The 17,715-nt window shown below is 55.6% G+C and overlaps 2 protein-coding genes across 2 annotated transcripts; both read right to left on the bottom strand.

Annotated features, from left to right (window-relative positions):
* Window positions 1–1,790: 1,790 nt before the first annotated feature.
* On the bottom strand, window positions 1,791–11,633 carry Trim11 (tripartite motif containing 11). The gene is made up of 6 exons (XM_076856242.2): window positions 11,137–11,633; window positions 9,136–9,231; window positions 8,447–8,677; window positions 4,378–4,400; window positions 4,185–4,285; window positions 1,791–3,078 (listed from the first exon to the last, which is right to left on the bottom strand). Exons 1-6 carry the CDS (start codon window positions 11,542–11,544, stop codon window positions 2,531–2,533), a joined length of 1,407 nt encoding a protein of 468 aa, XP_076712357.1. The 5' UTR covers window positions 11,545–11,633; the 3' UTR covers window positions 1,791–2,530.
* A 986-nt stretch (window positions 11,634–12,619) lies between these two features.
* Trim17 (tripartite motif containing 17) lies at window positions 12,620–17,415 on the bottom strand. Its single transcript, XM_076856243.2, has 6 exons — window positions 16,987–17,415; window positions 16,153–16,248; window positions 15,277–15,507; window positions 13,768–13,790; window positions 13,564–13,667; window positions 12,620–13,170 (listed from the first exon to the last, which is right to left on the bottom strand). The coding sequence occupies exons 1-6, from the start codon at window positions 17,413–17,415 to the stop codon at window positions 12,620–12,622; spliced, it is 1,434 nt and encodes a 477-aa protein (XP_076712358.1).
* Window positions 17,416–17,715: the final 300 nt, after the last annotated feature.

The following is a 17,715-nucleotide window of genomic DNA, read 5'->3' as shown; positions in this document are numbered from 1 at the left end:
GTGATAAAAGATTGATTCATCAAGAAGACATGATAAAACAGCCTCAAACTTCACAAGGCAAAATCTGTTGAAATTAAAGAGAAAAAATAGACAATTCAACAGTAATAGAGATTTCAATAGCTCCTATGAACAATGTACAAAATAAGGGGAAAAATGTGAATTGGCAAATGTTAGCTTTCTGTTGCTGTAATAAATATCTTCAACTTAAAGAGAGGAAAGGTTTATTTGGGCTTTAAGGTCACTTGGCCCTGTTGCTTTGGACTGTGGCAGCACAGTACATCATGAGAGAGGGGCACGGTGGAGGGGCTCTGTTCACCAGACACTGGATGTCCCCAGGCCCCCTTTAAGGGCACGCCCCCATGACCTATCTTCCCACCCACTTCCTCTATGGTGCTGGGGACTGGTACCAAGCCTCCCTAGGCCCACCTCCTACAGGTCCCTCCGCAGCAGCACAGGCTGGAGGCCAGGCTTCCATGCAGGGACTGCAGGGGGTCTGCAGATGTAGATCTCGGCAAGCAGGCCCACATGTGTCCTGGACTCCAGTTTGGCTCTTGGCAGCCTCTCATCAGAGCCCACGGCCACCGTGGGGTTCTTCTGTGATCTCGGGCCTCTGGTGCTGTGGCTGCCCAGAGTAGGGACAGACTGCCATCCTTGTGGGGCTGGCCACTTGTTAGAGAGCAGAGGGCTTGTCCAGATCGCACACCTCACCACAAAGGCCCAGAGCCTTCGCCCACAGCACAGGGTAGCCCTGCTTTGGTCACCCAGGGCCAGGTATAACAACCAGGGACTGTCCCATGCTCCAGAGGCCACTGGAGCCACTTGGCCCAGCCAGCTCTGGCCTACTGGCCCTGTCCTACCTGTTTCCCCTACAGGGATTCCAAGGAGGCCCTGGGAGACTCTCTGGCTTGTGGCAGCTTGCCCCCTTCTCTTGGGAAACGAGTGTGGAGAACCTCTTCCAGTGGTGCCCTGCTGCCATCCCAAAACATAAGGAAAAGGGAAGTGGGCAGCCGCAGCTGCAGAGGAACTGAGGAGCACAGTTGTAAGGGTGGTACAAGGACACTGTCCTGGAATCTGTGGCCAAAGCACCAAGGTCAAGTGCAGGAGCAAAACAAGCCCCAAGTGAGCCAAAAGAATAGTGGCAAGTAGGGTGGGGCTCTGAAAAAACAGGAGCCAGTCAGGTCCACTTAAAACCATCGCCCTCTGGTGGAGCAGGACAAACCCACTGAGCGGGCAGCTCCTGGCCCTGACCTGGGCGTGCCCTACCACCAGCCCCAGCAAGAGCCTGCGTTCCCCCCCCCCCCCCCCCATAGAAGCTGCTGGCCAATGATAAGGGTGGCGGGATTGAAGACTGTGAAGCTTCTGGGGCTAGGACGGGGCCTAATGTGTACTTCCAGTCAGGAGCCTCAGGGTCAGCTCCCTCTCTGAGCCGTACCCCACATTCTCTCACCCTATGGCCAAGCTGTCCTGGGACCGCCTCCAAAGCCCCTGGTGGCTGTCCTATCCCAGTCACTCACAGCACTGTCAGCTAACAGGTGGCAAGCCATGCCACTGCCTTACTGCCCATGATCTGGTGCAAGATGGTGTAGTAGCACTAGCAGGCCCCTGAGGGAAGTCCAACAGGAACAGCAGAATGGGCCAGGAGTCAATCACAGGCACTTGGGAAACATTCACCAAGGTCGGTCACGCCTGAGAGCTGGGGAGGACCCAGGGTCAGTCCTGGCTGTGGTAGTCCCTGGAGCCTGGCCCCATTGGGTTCCTATTTTTCACCCACAGGAGAAGCAGGCGGCAACTGTAGTCAAAGTTTATTTAGGGTGGAAACACTGTCATCACAATAAATAAAACAGGAATAAAACCCCAACCTAATAAAAAAGCAATCCTGGAGTTCTCTCTCCTGGGGTCACTGCTATCCTGCTGCGGGCCAGGAGGCCTGGGGAGGTGCATAGGGGTTGCCTGCACAGCCACCAGCAGGAGGCCACTAGGCCAGGGAAGCATGTGTGAGGGTGAAGCCAGGGAATATCACCTGAAGCGCCACTCACCAGCTCAACAGGCATCCGGTATATAGAGCATGTACAACCTGTCACCAGGCGGGTCCCCTCACTTCCTGCCCAGGCCATCCCCTCCCTAAAGGCTCTGTCTGCTGTCCCCTCATCCCTATCCAGAGCCCTCCAATTCATGGTACCAAGCCTTGAGGGGCTGGAGGGCTCCCCATGGCCTTGCCCAGCATCTTCACTGATCTGGGGTTCAGGGAGCTTCCAGGGCTAGGACAGGGCCTACTGTGCACTTCCAGCCAGGCTCACCAAGCTCTTGAACTCGAGGCCAGAGACGCTGGTACAGAGGGTTCAGGGGGCCTGTGGAGGACCCACAGGGAGGAGAGCCCATCTGCACCCTGATACAGTCCCCAGAGCCAGGGCTTGGAGCACTCAGAAGGCACTATATGTTCTTCCTACCACTCAGGACACACTCCCCTCCTCCAGGGTCCCCACATGGCCGAGAAACCCAGACTTCATGACTAAGTCCCTGAGAGCATCAGTCACTGGGGAACCAGGGTGTCCCCTGGCCTGCCTTTCAGCTGGCAGATGGTCATAGGGGTGGGGCTACTGGAGAGAGGCGAGAACAGGGGCCTGAGTGTCCCAGAGAAGGTCGTTTCTGGGAAGATGAACAGCAGGGACCCATCAGTCACGCTGTAGAATGAGAGGTGTCCAGCCTCATAGTCCAGAAAGATCCCCACGCGCCGAGGAGGGTCCCGGAGCGGAGAGAAGGCCGGCTCCGTGGAGGTGAAGTAGCTTCCCAGGAAGACCAGGATCCAGAAGCCATTGCCAGCGGACAGCTCCCCCTTCTCCTTGCGGTTGACGTTTTCTCTACACACGCCCAGGGCCCAGCTGGTGCGATCCCCCACCTCCACCTCCCAGTAGTGGCGGCCCGAGGTGAAGCGCTCCTGACCTAGCACACAGGGGCCAGGGTCAAAGCGCTCAGGGCTGTCGGGCAGGGCCTGCCGCAGGTCACCTCGCTGCACGCTCCTCCTGTCCTCAGATAGGACCAGCTCAGGGTTGGCGGTGTCCGGGTCCAGGGTCACGTCCCCTGAAGAGAGAAGCTGGAGGTCACCAGGCATGGTGGTCTCCAAGGCGGCAACCCCTGCTCGGGCCCTGCTGGCAAAACCCACCCATCAACCTGTGTGTTGTCCACCCAAGTTCATTCACCCTCACAGTCTGCTAAAGGGATTAGCTTTCCTCAGGAGGCTACTGACCTCCCTGGAAAAACCTCACCTAACCACTACTGGTCATGATTGAGAATGTTCTAGAAACTGCTCCCCATTTCTACATCAGATAATGTAGGAAATACTGAGTGCTTTCTCCCTTCTTTTAATCCTAAATTCCAGTCTGTCAGCTTTGGCCCAGCTTCCTCACTAGGCTCTGCTGGACCAGGCCACACCCAGAGTGACATAAAGACCCCTTTCTGGGACGAGAGGGCGGCTATCCCCACCCTAGCTGTGCGCCAGGTAGTCTTTGAGTGTCCACCTCAAGGCCAGGCGGGGCCCAGCACAGAGGTGCTCCTGTCGTGGCCCAGGTGGGTCCTAGACAGCCCCTTGGAGTCTAGGGCCCCAGAAGACTGAATGTCCAGGCATGTCTCTACAGACTGCCCTTTAGGCAGGGGAGAAGCTGAGCTCATCACCAATGACCAATGACCAATGACCAACCAAAACCAGCCAGGAGCGAGCTCTGGGAAGGGCCCTGAGCAGGGGGGCGCAAGTTCCAGGCTGGAACCTTCCTAGGTGTCAGGAGGATGGTGCTCGGAGAGGGCACGGAGCACCTGTGCCCTTCCCCAAACCTCGGGCTACCCATGTCTTCCATCCCCGCTTTTCGGTTGTATCCTATAATTAACTGGTAATAGTAAGTGTTCCCTTGCGTTTTGTGATCTATTGAGGCAAATTATCTCGTGTGAGGCAGGGGTCACGGGAATTCTGATCTACAGCAGGCAGGTTAGAACTATGGATGCCACCTGCGTGCCAAGGGGCTGAGCCTTAACCTGTGGGGTCTGCGGAACTCCAGGGAGACGGTCAGAGCTGAGCTGAGTCACTGGGACACCTTGCTGGTGTCCAGAACACTGTAGACGGCTGGGTGTGCCAACCGCTGGTCTCACTGGTCACCTGGACTCTCAGCAGCCCCCTCCCAGGGTCAGCTACCCACCTCGAAACCTCCGCAGAGTCTCTACCAGCCCCGGGACCCTGCACACGGTCCTTAGCTCCATGGGCACCACCTCCGGGGGCTGCAGCTTCACATCCTGAACCCTATGGGAAACAGCCCATTTTACCACCATGGCCAGCAGGTAGGCCCCACCCCACCCCCTGCCACCTGCCCTGGGCAAGGCAAGGGCTCATACCTGCACAGGGCATCCTTGATGTCCTGTAAAAAGGAGAAAAAATACATGCTCAGTACTAACACCTGCCACCTGGTCCGGGGCAGCAGAAACAGCACTGGGCTCAGAAAACCACCCTGAACATGTGTCATGAGATGCTGGGCAGAGGCCTGGACACTTGAGCAGAGAACATGAAGGAGAGTGTATCCCCCATCCCCCCACGTGCCAGGGGCTGGCAGGGCCTGTGTCCAGGCTTCTAGAAACAGGTGGCACTGTATATGGGTGTCTCGCCACCAGGAACCCACCCTGTGGCACCTCAGGTCTCCAGCTCTGCCCCACCACCCCTAGGGCCCTAGCTCCACTTTCCTCCTGGACGCTCTTCTTGCCTGTATCTCAGGCTGACAGGTGATAGCAGCATACTCAACATCAAGGCAGACTCCTGCCCTCTGCCCCCCAAATGCAACGCTGAAGTCCTGACCCCTGGGACCTCCAAGCACAACTGTATCTGGAGAAGCGGGATGCTCATCAGCTTCCCATCACAGCAACAAGAAATAACCTAGAGGGGCTGGAGCTCAGTAGTAAGCGCTTGCCTTGCATGTGTGAGGCACTGGGTTCCATCCTCAGCACCACATAAAAATAAATAAACAAAATAAAGACATTTGTTCATCTACAACTAAAAAAACAAAACAAAACAACACACGCAACCTAGAGATTCATTTGGGCTCAGTCTCAGAGGTTTGGGTCATACTGGGTGGCTCTGTTACTTCAGGCCTGGGGTGAGAGAGGACACCATGATGGAAGGGTGTGGTGGAGGAAAGGTGTCAGTTGACGGCAGCTGGGAAGCAGGCAGGCAGACAGACAGAGAGACAGACAGAGGGGGTGGGGAAGTGCTGGGGACCTGCGCCCTCCAACCAGGCTCCCTCCTGCGCTCACCAGCACCTCCCTGTAATGCCAGCAGTGACAAACCATCACCTGATCACTCCACAGTGAGGTCGCAGCCCCCACACACTGCAGTGGGGACCAGCCTTCAACAGACTTTTAAGAGGAAGTGAAATTGAAACCGTTATTAGTGTGGGCCCCAACCCAATGGGGGTCATATGCCCGCAAGAAGAGATCAGGACACAAGACACACAAGAGTGCTGACCATGGAGGGCACGAGAAGATGGTGCCAGGAGGCGTGTGCGGCCATGGTCTGGCTATAGTGTGTGTTCCTGAGGGCCCGGGTGGGGACCTCGTATGTGCAGCTGGCAAGGTGGACCTGGAAGGTGGGCCTGACCCTTGGTGGAGCCTCGCCACTCTGCTTCCTGCTTTCCTGCGGCCTCTCCCCTGGATGTGCTTGTGTTGTCACATCTGCTGTTATGTGACACTCCAAGGGACCCCACAGAGCCGTGCTGGGTGATTTGGACTTTCAGCCTCCAAAATCATGAGTTAAACAATCAACTCTCTTCATGAAGTACCTGCCTCAAGTGTTTCATAGCCACAGAAATTGAGTCAACACGTCCAACCTGCTGACACCATGGACTTCCAGTCTCCAGGTTTATGAGAACACAAACCTGTCACTTACTTAAGGCACAGTCTGGACTTTATGTGGCAGCCCCAGGTGAGTCACACACCCAGTTATTGGAGGCCAGCTCACCCAGGTCCCAGGCTCCCTGCAGGTGGGGCAGACAGAGGCAGTCTCTCTCACACAAGGAGGTAACTGTTAAGGGCAACAGGTCACACAGACCTGGACGGAAAAGGGAGACTCCTGGAGGGTCATGAGGCCCCAGGCAGACCAACTGGCACAGGCCGGAAGATAGACATGCAAGGGCCTGGGCATGTGCAGGCTGGTGAGCACACAGCAGCAGGGCACAGCTGTCCTGATGGTCATGTGGCCTGGGCAGGGCTGCAAAAGGGGGGGGGGGTCTGTACCCCTAGGGAAGGGGTGTGACACAGACACGTCCATTTAGGAAACTCACTGCACCACAAAATAGGCCACTGAGGAGTTCTGGAGGGCAGCAGGACCCAGGGGTGGGTTCAAGTCACCAAGGTCCTCCTCCCTTCACCGAAGGGCATCTGTCCCTGGGGAAATAGGTGACCCTCCCCAGGTGCTGGCAACCTCCTGACTGAGGGGAACAGGTAGGTAGCAGGTAAGCGGGAAGGAGGAGCAAGAGAGGGGACAGGTGGAGAAGGAGGCCGTAGGTGGGTTGCCTGGTGAAAGCCTGGCCCTCCCCACAATCCGTGTGCACCCCCCTTTCTGATCACCCCTTCCTCCTATAGCCTTCTTGACATTCTGATGTTCAGGATCTCAGGAGGGTAAGTGTGGTTCACAGTATCATCCTGAATATTTTGAAGTAGCTGGCAGAGAGGTTTTCCATGGTCTCACTACAAAGAAAAGACAACTGGACCTAGTGATAGACAGACAAGTTACCCCAACTTAAAAAAATACATGACACAAAGTATCAAAATACAACACTGCACCCCATGAATGTGTGCTTGTTACCTGCTGGCTAAAAACAAGGAGTTTTAAGAACCTAAAGAAATTTAAGGAACAAACCTGTCAGTCCTCCACAAGGGTTCCTCAGCCTTCTGGACAGTGGACCCCTGCTTTACCGACCAGCATCTTCTCCCTAGCCAGTCCTGTTGCACAGGCTCCAACCCTCTGGCAGCTCAGGGTAGGCACAAGGTCAGGTTCAGTGTCCCCAGGACACCTCTCCCTGTCCCTGAAAGAGCCACCTGGAGTGGGAGGCTCCTTGCCAGCAGGCTGCCCCATGGAAGGCAAGAGCCCTGCCTGCTGGGCACTCATGGCCTCTCCTACAGAAAAGTCCACTGAGTCCTGACTCCAGCCCGCATGGGCCACTCAGCAGTCACCACTACTTGACAGCCAGGGAGGCTCAGGCATGGAGCCTGTGGAAAGACCAGCAGGTCTCAAAGCAATGGCCAAGCCTTTTAGGGTCAACTGACCTGCCACCAAGACAGTGGGAAAGGGCATGCCAAGTGTTCTGGTTTGGGAAGACAGCAAGAGAAGGCCAGGTTCAGAGCAGAACCAGCTCTCCCAAAACACATGGGAGCACCTGCCATGGTTCAAACATCCCCATTGGAATTGAACTTGACCACTCTATTAGGTGTCAGGAGGTGGGGCCTTCCAGAGGGCATTGGATCATGAGTGTCTGCAGATTCCCCACCAGCAAGAAGGTTGTTTCCAGACGCACCCACCAACCTTGGACCTCTCAGCCTCCAGACTATAAGCCAAAGTAAACCTCTTCACACCTCTTTTTCATAAATTACCATCTCAGGTACTCTGCTACAACAGACTAAGCCAGCAGGCCAGGGTGGAGATACTCAAGTGCCCAGTGGTGGGGACAGAGGACAAGGGGCATGGACTTCCTGCTGAGAACACAGGAGCCCCTATGGGGAGTCCAGGCAAAGATGGGCGAGGGTGATCTAGGGCAGCCAGAAGCAGAGGAGCAGGAGTGTTCTCCAGGGCCACACATGTCATGGGGCAGGCCAAGCAAAGCCCACTCTGCTGTGTCCACAGAGCAGCTGCCCTGAAGAGCCTGAGAAAACTGAAGATAAATGGCAGGTTCTTGCAGAGTGCACTTGACCCTCCCCATGCACCGGTTCTGCGTCTGCGGATTCAACCAATAGTGAGTTGAAAACTTTTCCAAAAAACAAATCATGTCCGTACTTGAAGGCACACCAGCATTTTCCCTGCGTTTACACTGCGATTCCATTCAGCAGGTGCTGTATGTCACTAGAGACCACTTAAACACATGGGGGACCATGCAGCTGATATACAATATCACACGGCAGGGAACTACAGCCAGGTGGATTTCAGTGTCTCCCAGATACAAGGGAAGACTGTACCTAAGAGATCATCTGGGTGCAGGGAGGAAAAACCAATCTTTCTTCTACACTGGGTGTGGGGTGGGAGAACGGCTGGGCACCTTGCTTGGCCCTGCAACATTTCACAGCGGGGGACAGCCGGTCCAAGCCTTCACAGACCAACCTGAGTCCTGGGTCACCTCTGCCCCACACTGCCTGCACTCTCGCGCTCCACCCCTCGGGTAATCCAGTCTCCAGTCATGTGCACGCCAGCCTGGGGCTTGCTCACCTGTAGAAGTCCCAGAGCCGGCAGCTGGCAGCGGCCCTCCAGCTCTGTGATGAGCGTCGCCAGCTGGGCACTCTGCTGGCCCAGCCTTGCAGCGCCCTCACGCAGCCGGGGCAGCACCTCCAGCTCCTCCTCCTCCAGCTTCTGCAGCAGCTGCTGCTCCTCCTCGGCCAGCAGGCGGCGCAGGCGCTCAAACTCACCCAGCACGTTCTGCCGCTGGCTCTCCACCATTTTCTGCGGGGTGGGGGTCGGGGAGATGGACAGCAGGACAGCTCAGCTGACTAAGCCAGACCACTGCTGGCACCAGGGTCCCAAACCTGCCATCTGGACCCACCCTCACCCCAAATCCACCTTCAAGGCCCAACACCATCATCCTTGACCCCTAAACACACCACCTGGGGTCTCTCCATGTCCAGCTCCTCACCAACTTCCAGATCTGTTTCTGGGCCTCCTCTCATGCTTCATTCCTCCCACTGGCAATGTACCATCCCAAGCGTGCCAGGACCCCAGCAGGGATGCTGGGGGGCAAGACACCCCGCTACAACCAAGGCATTCTACTTGACTCTTAGAGTCAGTTCTCCCTCACCCACCTTGGCCTGGTCCCAGTGAGGCCAGGCCACAGCAATGACCACCAGATCCTCCACCCCCACCTGCTGACCTATCTCCCCAGGAGCCCACAGCCTGGCACCTGCCTGCCACAAGGCACAGGTCTCCTCTGCTTGGGCCTGGGACAGCAGAGCATCTTCCATTTGCTTCCGCAGGTGCTCCAGGGACTTCTCCAGCTTCCCCTGGGGAGACAGACCAGGCAGAGCCATGGACCCCAGCCCAGCACTGGGACACACCAGGCAGGGCCCATGCCCACACATGGGAATCTGCCTTTCACACCTGACCTCATCCCAAGTTCCTCCTCGGAGCATAGACTGAACCCTGCCCAGAGAAGAGTGTGATTCCATGGGCAGATCCTCCTCTGGCCACCCTGGCTTAGACCCCCTTTTCCCCTATCAATCAATGGTCAAGGCCAAGTTGTTTTTCCTCACATGGGGCTGGACGTCTGGTTCTCAACCCTGTTGCCCTACTCCAGGCCCTGCTCACTTTTGCAGAGTGCTCTGCGTGCTCAGGTTCCTTGAACAGGACAGTGTCCTTCCCTCCCCTCTACCAAGCTGGCTCTGGAAGCACCCAGCTCACTCTCCAAGCCTCCCTCCCCTTCTCTTCTTTACAACCTGTTGGTTCATAAAGACCTGTGCTAAGTCAGATGCTGTTGTGGTCTGCATGTGTACATCTCCCAAATTCAGAGATTGGAATCCTCACCCCAGATGATGGTGTCAAGACGTGGGGTCTCTGTGAAGTGATGAGGTCACAAGATGGGAGCCTCACAATGAGATCAGTGCCCTTATAAAGGGACCCCAGTAACCCTCTACTCCTTCTCCATGTGAGTATAGAGGGCAACCAGAAGCAGAAGCAGCCCTCACCAGATAAATGTGCCACACTGTGACCTTGGGCTTCTGGCCTGCAGAACTGGGAGCTGTACATGTGGGTGACACATGAGCTGCCCTGGCCAGGGTTGTTCAGGCAGCCTGCAACAGCTAGGACCCTTGACTTCCAGTGCTTTTCCTCCAAGCCCTTAGCATCATCAAAAGGATCTGGGACCAGTATAATTATATTGCTCTGCCCTTGATCCCAACTTCTCATTTCCACTCTTTCTTAGTTCTGTGCACCACTGAACAGCGAGTTCTATAAATAAGTGACTTGGTGGCTTCAGTTTGGGTTGTTCTAAGTCTCCTTAAGGATGTGTTTACTTTGATCCACATACTCATCCACTATAGGGGTGGGCTGGCCATGCTGCCCCACTTTCCTGCCCTGATGGTGACATGGGGCTGAGTATTGACCCAAATGTCAGCTCAAGGTAGACCTGATGTACTTATTAGCAAATGTACAAAACTGGCAAGATGCAGCCAAGAAGCCTGAGGGCTAGGGTGGGGGTTGACTAGTAACCCCAAGGTCACAGATTCCACCTTCAGCATGGCACAAAACTTTTAAAAACTTTGACCCATCTTTTCAATACCTAGGAAACCAGAAGCCCTGAGACTCTTCAATATGGGTTTGTTTGGCTTAAACCAGAAAGACGTGAGGAAAGAAGGTGGGTGAGGTCCCACATGGAAAAAAGGTCCCCACTACTCCATCTAGAAATCCAGGGCAGTCATGGAAGGACCCAGGCAAACAATGCCTTTGTTCCCTCATCTTCCCCAGGACCCAGCAGTAGCCCCAAGGAAGATCTCTGCATTGCCCACAATGCTCTGAGTCCGCCAGCAGGAGTTCACCTAGGGGAATAGGCCCACACCTTCTCTTCTGTTTTCCCTTGCTTTGGACTCCTTCACAAGGGACCGGCAGCTCCCGGAGGCCACCAGGAACCCCACTATTCTCACAAGAACTGGTCAGCAGCCTCCTGAGTCCCCTACCCCGGCGTGACTGCCGTTCCAATTCTCCAAGGGCTGGGATAGTATGTGCCTCCTAGCTGTCCCGACACCACCCCACCCCGGCTCCCCTCAGTCCCCCAGCCGCGACTGTGCTCAGAGGCCAGGCAACCCAGTGCCCTCCTCCCAACCAGGACAGGCTTCGCCTAGAGCTTCCCCGCCCCGGAACAGGCTGCGCTCCCACCCCAACTCCCCGCCAGGCCGTGCCCCTCTCCGACGCACTTTGAGGTCGTCGGCCGCGTCCTGCAACGGGCGAACGCGGTGCGTCCAATGCTCCCCGGAACGCTCGCAGGCCGCGCACAACAGGCGCAGCTCGTCGCTGCAGAAAGCGGCCAGCGGCTCGCGGTGCGCGGCGCACACGCCCTGAGGGACGGGCGATGGCGGGTGCAGGCGCCGCGCCATCTCGGCCATCTTCGCGAGCGGGCGGTTGGGCCGCAGGTTCCTTTGCGGGGACAACTCGCGGCACTCAGGGCAGGCGTACGGGCCTTCGGGCTGACCCCAGCAGCGCCGGATGCACTCGCGGCAGAAGTTGTGGCCGCAGTCGGTCATCACCGGGTCAGTGAAGTAGTCGAGGCAGATGGCGCAGGTGGCCTCCTCTTGGAGGTTGGTGGACAGGTCAGGAGCGGCCATGGCGCGCTCTCCGCCGGGTCGGGCGGCCTGGGCCGGAGCGCCAAGCCGCTGGGGCAGTGGGGCTCCGGGACGTCGGCAGGAAGCGGAACCGCGGCGGAAACAGGAAACGGACTTTTTTTTTGGAACCACCCGCTTTTGCTGCAGATTGGCGGTAGTCTGTCACGCGGCCCGGACAGACTCGGGTGTGTCCTTGGGTGACCAGGCACTGCGACCGGTGTCCCAGCGGCTCGGGTTCCCGGGGCCAGGAGTGGGGTGCAGAGCGCGTGCAGGTGCAGGGCGGGGCTGTGCACACACCGCCACCTCAGGACCGGGAAACTCGGACGCCCATCCCGGGACCTGGTTAGACGCACCAGGCTCCGCACGCGTTCCGGGGCGGGCCACCGTGGGAGTGTTAGGATGGGAGTGGAAGAGAGTATCGTGCCACGACCTTCTCCCTTCCGCGCCCACAGTAGAAACCATCCTGGAGTTGCGGGGTTCCAGGGGCACCCCTTCATCCCGGCCAGGAGTATCTGTAGTATGGAATTCTGGGGGCGCTGGTGACTGTTCTTGGAGAGGGACTGTTAGGAACGGGTTGGCGGAAGGGGAGAAGAAACCCCCAAATTATCCTTATCGTTTTTGGATTTTGTTTCTTATGCAACTTAAGGGGGCCAGAAGGATAGGGTGGTCAGCTGAGGCTTTTTAGGGGCTCAGCCCTTCTCAAATCCACCCCCCACCCTCCTTTTTTCCTGTGAAGAACCCCATAGCGGAAGAAGGCCCCGGGAAGCCAGGACACAAGTAATTAGTAAATTTGGGGTGAAGTACAGCTACACACACACTAGACTGCTGTTGTGCTGGTGTTTACACAGTGGTCACTAGGAAATGCCCTTTCTTTCCACAGTTCCCTCTTGGAAGCATCTGTCAATGCAGTCTCAACATTTGACCCCTTTAATCATGGTTATACTTTGAGGGATTGCATAGTGGATGACTCTGAGTCACAGGGAGGAGCCTGGCAGGTGGCCATGGCAAGCAAAGGAAGGACCCTTCTGAGGAGACCCAGGTAGCCCTGCAGGGCCTCTGCCCCACCCCATGCCTGAGCCTACCCTTTCACCCACAGAGTCACCGTGGAGATGACCATCTGGCCCGATTTGGGAGTCCCCAAGCAGAAGAACGGCTGCAGGGGCCCGGGAAAGGTGGCTTGGGAGTAGGTGTGCAGGTGGGACCCATCGTTGACACTATAGAAGGACACCTCCCCGGCCTCAAAGTCCAGGAAGATGCCCATGTAGCTGGGAGGTTCCATGAGTGTGACTGGGGGTGCAGGGGGCACTGTGGACAAGGGCTTCTTCCCCTTAGACAGCTGCACCACCCAGAACCCATTTTCAGGGGACTTCGGCACCCTGTCCTTGCGGCTCACGTTGTCTCTGCACACACCGAGTGCCCAGAGTGCATCCCCGGTGAGGTTCATGCCCACTTCCCAGTAGTGTCTCCCTGAGGAGAAGCTCTTCTGGCCCACAGCGCAAGGGTAGGCCATAAACCTGTCCTTGCTCTGGGGGGCGCTGCTCTCTGGCAGGTGGCTCAGGTAACGTCTCTGACGGCTCTCATATAGGAGGAGATACGGGTATGCGGAGGTGGGGTCCGGCAGTACATCCTCTGTAGACAGGCCCAGGCAGACATGAGGTCAAAGGTGGGAGGGCACAAGCCCCAGGTGTGGTGGGGCAGATGGTGGCTGTGGCTGAGTGGCCCCACTTCTCCCTGGCTTCTCAATGCCTCCCCTCCTTGAGTCCAGCTGTGAGTCAGGGTTATCTAATGGTCCCATCCCCCATGACATGTGACTCTTGGTGGCCATGTGTAAACGAGGGTAAAGGGGAGCTTAATCCAAATATGACAACCAGTAAGATGACCAGGTAGAAGGGCAGGGCTGAATCTGACCACACAGTGCAGCCCAAAACCACCCCCATCAGGCTCTAGCCCTATGGTGGAGGGTGGGGTTGGGCATTGCCAGCAGGATTGGAATGGATCTGGTCCACACCTGGGCTCCCTTACCTTGGAAACCTTTGAGGATCTCTATCTGCCCGGGAACCCTGCACACAGTCTTGAGCGCCATGGGTAGGGCCACCTCAGGGTACTGCACACTCAGGTTTTTCTTCCTCCAGTGAACACAGACTCGCTGTCCCCTCTGGGTCCATGCCAAGGCCTCCCTCGCCCACCTCTGCCACCACCTGCACTGCACTGCACTGCATAGCATACCTGTCCAGGGCGTCCTTCATGTCCTGCAAACAACAAGGAGGAGAGCTGGGGATGGTGTGCAAGTGGGACCCATCGTGGGCTGCAGCTGTACTCTCCCCTCTGTCCCTCCATCTGCGGGCCACTTTTGTCGGCCACTTCTTTGGAGCAGACCAGGGATGTGATTTTCTGCTGGAAATCAAGCCCCCCCCCCACCCTTGGTATCCTCCCTCCTATTCCTACAAGGAGACCGTCTGCTTCACCTAACCCAACACACTCCCTCTACCCTCATCAGACACCTGGGGTCCTGCATGATCCAGCTTCAGTTCTGTAAATGTGTGTGTGTGTGTGGGGGGGGGGGTCCTCAAGGTCCACAGTGAGATGTTTTTTGCCATAGATTCTAGGGACTCCATGTACTCCATAAGCATTACCCACACACATCAGCACACGTTGTCCCTTGGCCACAGCCAAGGGCTATAGCACACAGCACATTCCTTTAGCCCTGTGATTGTGCTTGTCCACAAAAGGTCCCAGAGTAATGCTAGCCAGTGTGCCTCCCCTACAAGGTGACAGTGAGTCCTCTCCCCAGTTGCCCATGTGGATGCCAGGGGCCCCAGACCAAATCCCTGGGCCTGGAAGTTGGAAGTCCTAGGCCCCAGGATCTTACTTGGAATGATCCTAGGCTGGTGATGAGGCCATGTCCTGATCAACTCATTGAAAACTGAAGATTCCATAAGAGGAAAGTGCAGTTAGCACACCTGACCGGCTAGCACCCCAGCTGAGCAGTGCACTTGCTGCAGACTGGCTCACTCTTGGCCTCCTGGGGTGACAGAGCTACAGCTCACTACTGCCACAGCAGTATCAAAAAAGCAGGATATTGCCAGTCCCGGAAAAGACCCAGATTCAAAATGCAAAGCTCCATTTTTACTGAATGCAGTTGCTTTTGCACAACCTTAAAATTGAAATGTCGGAATCGAAAACATTTAGCAGGGCCATTTGTATTTGGAGACAATTCAATGGGGTGGGTGGCCTCTGATCCAACCTGACTGGTATCCTCATAAGAGATCATGACACAGACACACAGAGGATGACCAGGGGAGGACAGGGAGCAGAGGGCCCTCTACAAGCCCAGGGGAGAGGCCCCAGACTTCAGCCTCAGGACTGTGAGAGTAAACTTGTGTTTTTTAAGCCATTGGTACAGGTTAAGCATCGCTAATCTGAAATTTGAAATACTCCCAAATCTTACTAATTCTGAGCGTTGACCTGACACTACAGTAGGACATTCCATACCTGTCCTCATGGGGTAGGTCACAGTTAAAATGCAGGTGCACTAAAAACACTGTACAAAACCACCTTTAGTAAAACAAATGCATTTCCTGTCTAGACAGGGGTCCTGACCCAAGATATCTCATTATGTCTATGCAAATAATCCCACATCCAAAAAGATCTGGCGACTGAAATGGTCCTGGGTCCCCGCATTTCTGATACAAGAGGTTCCACCTGTATTTGCCACGGCAGCCCTGCTGGTCTCACCTGCAGCATCTGGAGGGGCTCCCGATGGCTTTGGTCCTCCAGCTGCAGCAGCAGCAAGTCAAGGGAATGGCCCTGCTGGTCCAGGCAGGCCTTGCTGTCCTGCAGCCTAGCTGCCATTGCCTCCTCCTCCTCCTTCAGAGCCTGGAGGAGTCTCCGCTCTTCTTCCACCAGGAAGAGGGCCACCTTCTCAAACTCTACCACGATGCGCTGTCTCCTCTCCTTCACTCTGTCCTGCAGGTGGGGGACCCCCCTTTGAACTTGGGCAACATAGTCTCAAAAAATAAAATAAATAAAAAAGGGCTGGGGATGTAGCTTGGTGGTAGGGCTCTTGCCTATTGACTCTTTCAACCCAATTGAAATGAATGAATGAAATAAACCAGCTGAGCCTGGTGGAATAGCCTAAAATTCCAGCTCCTAGGGAGGCTGAGGCAGGAGGATCACTTAAGCCCAGGAGTGCCAGGCTAGCCTGAATTACAGAACATTAATTTTTTTTTTTTGAGATTGCATGACCCCATCTTAAAAAAAAAATCTTTAAATGTGTTGGAATATGTCCTCTGACAAGCTTCAAATGGCCTAGAAGGCTCTACCATCTGAATCTAATTTTTGTGTGAGGCTCCTCCTCCCTTGCATATCTATAAAATTAAAAATTGTCTTCCTTCCCTCCTGTTCACCTGTCTTATGTAGGTTTAATTCCTGGGCCAGCCACCAAACCCAGAAGGGTAGAAGGATTTTTTTTTTTCCTCATGCTGTAGCCTTGCAATGGAGACGAGGAAGCCTTTCACAGCATCTCCCATTGAGCAAAGGTAAGACACGGAGACCTGTGAGATGGAAAAGGGTGGGAGAGGGGCTACAGGACCCACCTGGACCAGCACCCACCTGCCATTCAGCCAAGGTCTGTTCTTCCTGGGCTTGCAGTTTCTCTGTCTTGGTCATCTCCTCCCGAAGGTACCCCATGTCCTCCTCTAACTTCAACTGTGGGGTACACAAAACCACAGGAACTTGGGGTCAGTGTTTCCCCCACCTCTGCAAAAAATCTAAACTGTAGTCACTGGAGCTGCATTGATTCCAAAGACCTTCCCAAGGAAAAGCATGGGGTTCAGATACACCACCTAATGACACACAAGCCAGCAGTGATGTTCAGAACCCACACCCTGACACTCACCTCTGAGCAAACACCCAGCACCCCACCTCAGAGCCTGACACCCTAACACACAACTGTGCCATAAGCATCATTTGAGCTAAAGGAACTTAAAAAAGTGCAGCTGCAAGACTCCCTTTGGTTCGTCCCTTCTTCTTCCTGAAGAAGGAGGAAACCACCACGTGGAAGACATTCTCCCTATATCAGGAGAAAAGCAAAGGTCTCCTGATAGGGTGGGAGGTGAGAACCCAGAGTAAGCTACACAGGCAAGCCTGGTGAAACTCACTCTCCTCCTGCCACTTCACCTGTGACTGCTCTAGGCTGAGCCCCTTTGACTTTAACTTTTACAATTTCCCCCTCTTTTCTCAAATCAGGAGATTGTCCTGTAGTGTTCAGGGATACCAACACGCCTAAGTTGGCCCAGACCGTGGAGGCCTGATTACCACCTGTTTTGTCCATGAGCGAGAGGACACTTGCACCACACGATCCTGCATGTGGGGCTGTTAGTGCTGCTCCTGAGCCCCAATACACAAACACACTTCTGTCCCAGATGCCACCCACCTGGTGCCCACCTTGTACTCCTGAACAGCCTCCTCCACCGGCAGCACCCTGTGCAGCCGGTGTTCCCGAGCCTCCCTGCAGACAACACAGATGGGAGTCTGGTCCTCCTGGCAGAACAGCTTGAGGGGCTCCTGGTGCATCTGGCACAGGTCCCGCTTATGGAGCCCAGGATGCTGGCGTGCCATCTCGGCCACCTTGGTGAGCAAGCGGTTGGGCCGCAGGTTCCTCTGGGGGGACACCTCCCTGCACTCTGGGCAGGGGAAGGAGCCCTTCTGCTTCTTTCTCCCCTTCTTGCCTTTAGTCTTCTCCCAGCTTGTCTGGATGCACTCGCGGCAGAAGTTGTGGCCGCAGGTGGTCATCACGGGGTCTGTGAAGTAGTCTAGGCAAATGGAGCATGTGGCCTCCTCCTGCAGCTTCCTGGCAAGTTCCACAGCATCCATGTCTCCTGGAGTATGAGGGAGGGTTTCTGTGAAACTCCTGTATAGCAGCTCGGCCTCAGACCTGGTGCTTGGGCTGGCTCCCTGTCTCTACACACTGCCTGCCCCTTCTAAAAGTCACCCTTTATAGATGAGGACAGGAGCCTGACACAACTCTGACTTGAGAATTATTTGAACTAGGGAACTAAAACAAAAGTGCTATTGCAAGACTCCCCCTTGTCCTCCCCATTGTTCTTCCTGATGAGGGAGGAAAGCCAGTTAGGGAGTTGACAGCTGTTTGATTCATTTTATTGTATTTTAAAG

The sequence above is a fragment of the Callospermophilus lateralis genome, chromosome 5 (genome assembly GCF_048772815.1).
Source record: "Callospermophilus lateralis isolate mCalLat2 chromosome 5, mCalLat2.hap1, whole genome shotgun sequence".
NCBI classification, from domain to species: Eukaryota; Metazoa; Chordata; class Mammalia; order Rodentia; family Sciuridae; genus Callospermophilus; species Callospermophilus lateralis.
Note: the sequence above shows the minus strand (reverse complement) of the source record. Positions and strands in the feature narration are given on the sequence as shown.

Coding starts and splice junctions, on each gene's coding strand:
- Trim17 (XM_076856243.2), bottom strand. CDS start 17,415: ATGGATGCTGTGGAACTTGCCAGGAAGCTGCAGGAGGAGGCCACATGC. Junction 16,249..16,986: donor AGGCTGTTCAGGAGTACAAG/GTGGGCACCAGG, acceptor TGTACCCCACAG/TTGAAGTTAGAGGAGGACAT. Junction 13,171..13,563: donor GATCCTCAAAGGTTTCCAAG/GTAAGGGAGCCC, acceptor GCCTGTCTACAG/AGGATGTACTGCCGGACCCC.
- Trim11 (XM_076856242.2), bottom strand. CDS start 11,544: ATGGCCGCTCCTGACCTGTCCACCAACCTCCAAGAGGAGGCCACCTGC. Junction 8,678..9,135: donor AGACCTGTGCCTTGTGGCAG/GCAGGTGCCAGG, acceptor CCCACCCCGCAG/AAAATGGTGGAGAGCCAGCG. Junction 4,401..8,446: donor CGGCTCTGGGACTTCTACAG/GTGAGCAAGCCC, acceptor TCCTTTTTACAG/GACATCAAGGATGCCCTGTG.